The 8,220-nt window shown below is 38.3% G+C and overlaps 1 protein-coding gene across 1 annotated transcript; it reads left to right on the top strand.

Annotated features, from left to right (window-relative positions):
* The first annotated feature begins 3,048 nt into the window (after positions 1 to 3,048).
* LOC113305532 lies at positions 3,049 to 7,170 on the top strand. The gene is made up of 8 exons (XM_026554554.1): positions 3,049 to 3,347; positions 3,441 to 3,919; positions 4,034 to 4,696; positions 4,832 to 4,962; positions 5,357 to 5,877; positions 6,028 to 6,298; positions 6,413 to 6,686; positions 6,788 to 7,170. Exons 1-8 carry the CDS (start codon positions 3,049 to 3,051, stop codon positions 7,168 to 7,170), a joined length of 3,021 nt encoding a protein of 1,006 aa, XP_026410339.1.
* Positions 7,171 to 8,220: the final 1,050 nt, after the last annotated feature.

The following is an 8,220-nucleotide window of genomic DNA, read 5'->3' as shown; positions in this document are numbered from 1 at the left end:
TCTAGAGGTCCTTTTGAAATATCCTTGAGTTGAGAGTTTGTTCAAGCGATGTTTAATTTCCAAGATATCCCTTTCAAGATTCGCCTTAAGAGAAGATAAGGGCAAAGCTTCAGAGTTTTTGGAATTGTAGTCTCTTATTTCCCAAAGAAGAATTTTGACATGTTGTTTCAATCGATCAGCTTGAACTTTGACATAATTTAACATCAGTTCACATTCTTTAGTTGTTTCTCGTTCATTTAGAGAGATAGACTCTTTTGAAGGGTAATCGGAATCACACATGTCAGTGTTTGTCTGTCTTGTCAGAACATAAGGTTTGTCTATATTCAAGATTAAAGTATCTTTCTCTTTATTAGAGTTAGACAAGACAAAGTTTTTATTTCTTCTGACGCGTTTATCAGAGATACTACTCATTTCCATAGAGTCATATCGCTACAAACACAGACTTGTAAGGTCTTGAACGTGTTTTCCTGCTCTAATACCAATTGAAAAAGCGGGGGTCTAACAACACCACCCAATATTTCGCTTAGCAATCTCTATGGACAAACTCTAATATACTTTTAAGAGAATCAACAAGACTCAATCAATTAAAAGTACATCAACTAGTTTATATCTCTCTCTTGATTTGATTTACTCAAGCAAGACTGCGAGTTCTAATCAAATACAAGGAATAACTTGGATGGTACCAAAGACCAATATCCAAGGATCAATCAATATCAATCAATAACCAAAGGTCGGATTTCCAATTGAATGATTCAAACGCACAACCTGTATTATTTCAATTATAAAGATAAAATAATATAATGCGGAAATTGAAATAACACAGAGACCAGAAATTTTGTTAACGAGGAAACCGCAAATGCAGAAAACCCCGGGACCTAGTCCAGATTGAACACACATTGTATTAAGCCGCTACAGACACTAGTCTACTCCAAGCTAACTTCGGATTGGACTGTAGTTGAACCCCAATCAAACTACGACTGCTCCAAGGTACAGTTATGCTCCTACGCCTCTGATCCCAGCAGGATACTGCACACTTGATTCCCTTAGCTGATCTCACCCACAACTAAGAGTTGCTACGACCCAAAATCGCAGGCTTTAACAATAAATAAATCTGTCTCCCACATACAAGTCTATCAAAGGATCAATCTGTCTCCCACATATAAACCCTAAAGGTTTTGTTCCGACTTTTGATAATAATCAAGGTGAATAGGAACCAATTGATAATCTGGTCTTATATTCCCGAAGAACAGCCTAGATTAATCAATCACCTTACAACAATATTAATCGTATGGTAGCGAAACAAGATGTTGTGGAATCACAAACGATGAGATGAAGTGTTTGTGATTACTTTTTATATCTTTCCTATTGGAGATATCAAATCTCAAGCCAATCAATATGATTGTACTCGTACGATAGAAGATGCAAGATCAGATCACACAACTACGATAAAAATAGTATCGGTCTGGCTTCACAATCCCAATGAAGTCTTTAAGTCGTTTAACCCGGTTTGAGAAACGAAAAACCAGACGGTTAAAGGAGAATCGAATATAGTATGCATACTAGTATCACACGTAAGGTGTGGGGATTAGTTTTTCATAATACTAGATATCTCTTATATATAGTCTTTCAATTCAGGGTTTTGCCTTGGTTACAAAGCAAACAATATCCACCGTTAGATGAAAACCTGATTTAGATTCAAGATAATATTTCTCAATCGTTAGATCGAAATCTTAGCTTGTTATACACACTTGAACTGCACGCCTCTAGGTTTGTTAATCGTACCCAAACGTGTGCATTGTTGGTTCAATAATAGTCAACCAAAAGGTTAGCCATATGAGCATTTCATACCAACCATGTTCTTCTTCACCATAACTAGTTCAATTGACTCAGATGAACTAGTTAAGCGAGTTTTTCAATTGCAAGGAAATCTTATGTACTACACAAGACACAATTGAAGCAAAGATGATTTGATTCACTCAAATTGGTTCATGAACTTTATAGCCGCGGTTTGCAAACTGCATTCCTTAGTCTTTATAAGTTTAAGTTCAGAAATCATCTTTAGATATGTAACCTTTCTCAAGTTCGCAAACTAGGTTCGCGGACTTAAGCAACCGGTAGAGTTTACAAACTCCAGCAGAAAATCTCGGCAAAGACTTTCCGCCGGTTCGCGGACACAGCTAGTTCGTCAACTCCAGCAGAATTTCTCGGGATGAGAAGTTTGGTAGTTCGCGGACTGGGTTCTCGGACTTGGCTCACGCCATTCTCATGTTTCTCTTGATCAACAAAGTTCGCAAACTTTGTTTCAAGGAATATGACTTATACATAAATGTGTTTCCACAACAATGTTTATGTCCACCATTGGTTATGTAATCTAAACTCTCATTTCAACCATTGAGACATTCTCAGGGGACGTTATATAGTTGTTATTCACAAACCATTTCTCGTCAGAGCAATTTTCAAAGTGATTGAAACATATCATGACTTTCGTCACTAGGTAAAGATAAACTTGATCGAAGCGAAAAGCTTACCAACACATATTTCGAGATATAGATAGGCGAGGTATACTCGGCTGGAAATACAAAATGTTTATAATCCAGTCTATATATATAGCATACGACTTCTTGTCTCAAAGAGTAGGAGATAGAGTAGATAGACTTTTGAGTGACAGATAAGTTCAAGTCTTCACATACCTTTTTGTCGAGAAGTTCCACCGGTTCCTTGAGTAGTTCTTCTTCTTGTATGATGAATCGCCATGAAGTCCTTAACCTCAACTACACTTTCTATCCTAGTCCGAGACTTAGCTATAATAGACTAGAAATCAAGACTTATAGTTTTGATCACTAACATTGAAAAACATGCTTGAGATAGCAACGCATGCGAGGTCGACCGAGTAATGCTCTAACACAAGCTGCAGCAAATCCTACTTTCAATTAACAAGGTGGATACTAATTCTTGCAAAGTTCACGTCAATAAACTCAAGTCATGATTATAGATGACAAGTTGAATCTTATTCTCAACACACTGGTGCAAGACAAGCAAAAGTCAGAGATGGATATGAAGGACATACGAACACAAATGGGTCAACTAGCTACTACCGTGAGAAAATTGGAAGCACAAGCAGCTGGAAAACTTCCTTCACAACCATTACATCATAAGGAGAATGCCAATGCTATTGATCTACGAAGTGGGAAGCAAGTAAAGAAGCCGGGAACATCACCAGTGTCCCATGAACCTGATTTGGAGAAAGAAGATGGTGATAAAAACCCTAAAAAGGCTGACCCGGTAACAAATTCTAATTCTAAAACTCGTGTTTTTACTTATGCTACTCCTCCGCCTTTTCCTAGCAGGTTTGCAAAGTCGAACAACGAGACATTGTACCAAGAGATTTGAGAGATCTTTAAGAAGATTGAAGTGAACATTCCACTAACTGATGCAATAAGGCAGGTCCCTCGCTATGCGAAGTTCTTGAAGGAATTGTGCACTAACAAGGCCAAGTTGACCGGTAATGAGGTAATGAGTGTGGAGGAAAATGCTTCGGCATATCTCCAAAATAAACTCCCACCTAAGCTGAAAGATCCAAGTAGCTTCACCATACCATGTACTATTGGTAAAATCAGGTTTGAACGTGTTATGCTCGATTTAGGAGCATCCATTAACGTCATGTCTGCTTCCATCTATGAATCATTGAATCTTGGTGCTCTTAAAGATACCGGTATTGTTATACAACTTGCTGATAGGTCTAATACTTACCCGAACGGGGTTATTGAGGATGTTTTGGTGCAGGTTAACCAGCTCATTTTTCCGGCTGATTTCTATGTTCTTGACATGATGGACGAAGATTCCCCATCATCGTCTACCCCCTTGTTGTTGGGTAGACCATTCATGCGAACTGCAAGAACAAAGATAGATGTTTCTAACGGTGCCTTAACAATGGAATTTGATGACGAAGTCATAAGTTTCAATATCTTTGAGGCTATGAGATATCCTAGTGATGTGCATTCCTATTTTTCAATTGATATTATTGGTTCTCTAGCTCAACAGATTTTTGAATTAAATGGTGATGATGCTTTAGAAAACACCATAATGGAAGGTTTAGGTTATGGAAAATACAAAGACCTTGAAAGTGAATTGTCTATTTGTGATGAGCTTAAAGAGGTTGTTTTAGCTCTTAACTCATTACAAGAAGTTCCAAAAAAGTATAATGCGTCTCATGTTTCTCTGTCACTTACTAATGAGAGACTTTTACCGTCGATTGTGCAGGCACCTATTCTTGAGTTGAAACCTCTTCTGGATCACCTCAAATACATATATTTAGGTGATAAAGAAGAGCCACCAGTGATCATTGCCAAAGACCTTACTAAGGCGCAAGAGGAGAAACTTGTTCGAGTGCTAAGAGAGTACAAGTCTGCCATTGGGTGGACCATTGCCGATATCAAAGGAATCAGCCCTTCCACATGTATGCACCGAATACTTATTGTGGAGGGGGCAAAACCAACAAGAGAGGCTCAACGTCGCTTGAACCCTCCAGTGATGGAAGTAGTCAAGAAAGAAATCCTGAAGTTGTTGGATGTCGGGATTACCTATCCCATATCCGATAACAAATGGGTGAGCCCGGTTCAAGTCGTTCCAAAAAATTCCGGAATTACAGTAGTGAAAAACGATGATAATGACTTGGTTCCAACTAGAATCCAGACAGGCTGAAGAGTTTGCATTGACTACAGAAAGCTCAACTCTACCACCCGAAAAGACCATTTCCCCTTACCATTCATTGATCAAATGCTTTAAAGATGGGATGAACACTCTCATTATTGCTTCCTTGATGGTTTTTCAGGTTATAATCAGATTGTAATAGCTCCAGAAGATCAAGAGAAGACGACGTTTACTTGTCCGTTTGGCACTTTTGCGTATAGACGTATGACATTTGGCTTGTGCAATGCTCCAGCCACTTTTCAACGTTGTATGGTAAGTATATTTTCAGATTATGTGGAAAGCATCATAGAAGTATTTATGGATGATTTTTGCGTATATGGTGAATTCTTTTGACAAGTGCTTAGATAACCTTGCACTTATTCTTAAACGATGCGTAGAAACTAATTTTGTGCTTAATTGGGAAAAGTGTCAGTTTATGGTGAATCATGGGATTGCACTAGGCCATGTTATATCTTCTAAGGGGTTAGAAGTGGACAAGGCTAAGATAGATTTGATTCGGAACTTATAATACCCCACAACTGTGAGGGAGGTTCGCTCTTTTCTTGGTCATGCAGGTTTTTATAGGAGATTCATCAAGTATTTCTCCAAGATTGCAATGCCCCTGTGTAGACTTTTGTAAAAAGATGTGACCTTTGACTGTGGCAAGGAATGCAAGGAGGCTTTTGACACCTTGAAGGAGCTGTTAACTACCGCACCAATCATCAAACCACCGGACTGGAGTAAGATATTTGAGTTGATGTGCGATTCTAGTGACTATGTCGTGGGAGCCGTGTTGGGACAGCGAGATGGTAAAATTCCATATGCCATTTATTATGCTTCTAGATCTCTCAACGGAGCACAAATCAACTACTCCACTACTGAAAAGGAGCTCTTGGCCATAGTATTTTCACTAGAGAAGTTTAGATCTTACTTGGTGGGTACAAAGGTGGTTATCTTCTCCGACCATGCTGCACTACGATACTTGATCACAAAGAAGGATTCTAAGCCAAGGCTCATAAGGTGGATACTCCTTCTTCAAGAGTTCAATTTGCAAATCAAGGACAAGAAGGGAAGTGAGAATACCGTAGCGGATCATTTAAGCAGATTGGTTGTGCCTGAAGAAACGATTCCTTTGCATGATAGCTTCCCGGATGAGCAACTCTTTGCGGTTGTTGGCACTACTCCATGGTACGCTGATATTGTTAACTTCTTGGTGACGGGACAAGTACCTAGTTCCATGTCTACATTTCAGAAACACAAGCTCAAAAAGATTTCCAAGCAATATATATGAGATGAACCTTATTTTTGGAAGCATTGCTCCGATCAAATGATCCGCAGGTGCGCATTCGAATCCGAGTTCCAATCAATTATGAATTTTTGTCACTCATATGCTTGTGGTGGCCATTTCGGAACCAAGAGGACGACCCTCAAGGTTCTCGAAAGTGGCTTTTACTGGCCTACAATGTTTAAGGATGCATATTTATTTTACAAGGCTTGTGATAGGTGTCAAAGGACAGGCAATCTAGGTGCTAGAAACCAAATGCCGCAAACACCAATTCTCGCTGTTGAGATTTTTGATGTTTGGGGTATCGATTTTATGGGGCCTTTTGTGAATTCCAATGGGAAATTTTTTATACTTCTTGTTGTAGATTATGTTTCTAAGTGGGTGGAAGCTAAAGCCACCCCTACTAATGATTCTCAAGTTGTTTGTGAGTTTGTGAAGGAACATATCTTTTCTATATTTGGTACACCTCGAGTGGTGATTAGTGATGGAGGTTCGCACTTCAAGAGATCCTTTCACGCTCTTCTTAAGAAGTATAACATTTCTCATAAAGTTGGCACACCGTATCATCCACAAACAAGCGGTCAATATGAAATTTCCAACCGGGAGATTAAGTTCATCCTAGAGAAGACGGTGAATGTTACAAGGAAGGATTGGAGTTATAGACTCAATGACGCTTTGTGGACGTATAGGACAGGTTACAAGACACCCATCGGTATGTCTCCTTTTAGGCTTGTCTATGGTAAACCTTTTCATCTTCCGGTCGAACTTGAACACAAAGCTTATTGGCTATCAAGGTATGTAATATGGAATTAGATACTGCTGGTGAACATAGGAAACTTCAGATCAATGAGTTAGAAGAGATACGAAATGATGCATATGAAAGTTCGCGCATTTACAAAGAAAAGACCAAGGCTTTCCATGATAAAATGATTTCCCGAAAAAGTTTTGAAGTAGGGCAGAAAGTTCTTTTATTCCATTCTCGTCTTAAATTGTTTCCCGGTAAACTTAGGTCCAGATGGGTTGGACCATTTGTTGTTACTAATGTGTTTGCGCATGGTGCATTTGAAATTATTAGTCCCAAAAAAGGGCTGGTTTCCAAGGTCAACGATCATCGTTTGAAACCATACTATGAGCAATTTGTGACGGAGAATCAGGATATGGTCACATTGAGTGATCCACTCCCTCTGGAGGAGTAATTGGAGATGAAAGTCGGGCTGATGACTTTAACCCAAGCGCTAAGTGGGAGGAAACCCACCGGTTTTATATCTTTATCTTTATCTTTTTATTTTTAAGCATTTTATCTTTGTTTTTGCATATCATTTGCGGAATTTTCCACCTTGAACTTTACTTTGAATGACTAAATTTTACATTGAGGACAATATAAAGTTTAAGTGTGGGGGGAGCATTTATATGTTTGTAGAGTTTCATGCCTTTAGTTAAAAAAACAAAATAAAATAGAAAATAGAAAAAGAAAAAATTGCTTTATAAACTCCGAAATCTAGAAACTTGTGCCTTTAGGATGGCACTACCAATATAAGTGGATGGAACCATCTTGGTTACAGGATTTGAGGAACCCATTAACTTAAAGGAAGAACATAGCTCAGGTGTTAGAAATAATATGATAGTTGTTACCATATCTCGGAATATTACCATATCACTTTCTGTTTTTATTTTTGCAATATTTTCTTGTTTCTCTAAGTGATTTGGTGGGTCACTAACATCGAATTGTTATTACTGTTAGGATGAAATAGAGTGATTGAGCTAATAAAAAAAAAGACCTGACCAATTATACCAACCGGAGTATATATGAAAAAAAATACACTTGGATAGCAATATGTGTGTGTTCTCCCTGTCTCCGTCGTCTAAGCAAGCGTGGAACGCAGGATCCACGAGAATTACCATGTAATCTGCTGACAAGAAGCATGCGCTTGGATCCAAAAGATTTAATCATGCTGTCAATTCGGAAAAAAAAATGTTAAAAAGAAAAGAAAAAAAAAGTTATTATTGTTCAATAAAATCGACTCTTGGTTCCCTTGTATATGCCAGTTGAGTTGATCTAGAATTAAGATTGTCGACCGCTGGTTCCCTTGTATATGCCAACTGAGTTGATATTAAAATTCAGACCAGTATCTCAATCCAATAGGATTTTTAGGTTCATCTTGGCAATGACCTTCAGACAGATATGGGAAACACCATTCACTTAGACAACATTCGCATCTATATCTATATCCGTCTTCTTAATCTAT

Source organism: Papaver somniferum, chromosome 8, assembly GCF_003573695.1.
Source record: "Papaver somniferum cultivar HN1 chromosome 8, ASM357369v1, whole genome shotgun sequence".
Taxonomy (NCBI): domain Eukaryota; kingdom Viridiplantae; phylum Streptophyta; class Magnoliopsida; order Ranunculales; family Papaveraceae; genus Papaver; species Papaver somniferum.
Note: the sequence above shows the minus strand (reverse complement) of the source record. Positions and strands in the feature narration are given on the sequence as shown.

Excerpts from the sequence above, each read along its gene's own strand:
- LOC113305532 (XM_026554554.1), top strand. The coding sequence starts at position 3,049 with ATGGATATGAAGGACATACGAACACAAATGGGTCAACTAGCTACTACC. Across the intron at positions 5,878-6,027 it reads GTTGTTGGCACTACTCCATG|GTGCGCATTCGAATCCGAGT; the intron begins GTACGCTGATAT and ends AATGATCCGCAG. Across the intron at positions 6,687-6,787 it reads AGGTTACAAGACACCCATCG|ATACTGCTGGTGAACATAGG; the intron begins GTATGTCTCCTT and ends ATATGGAATTAG.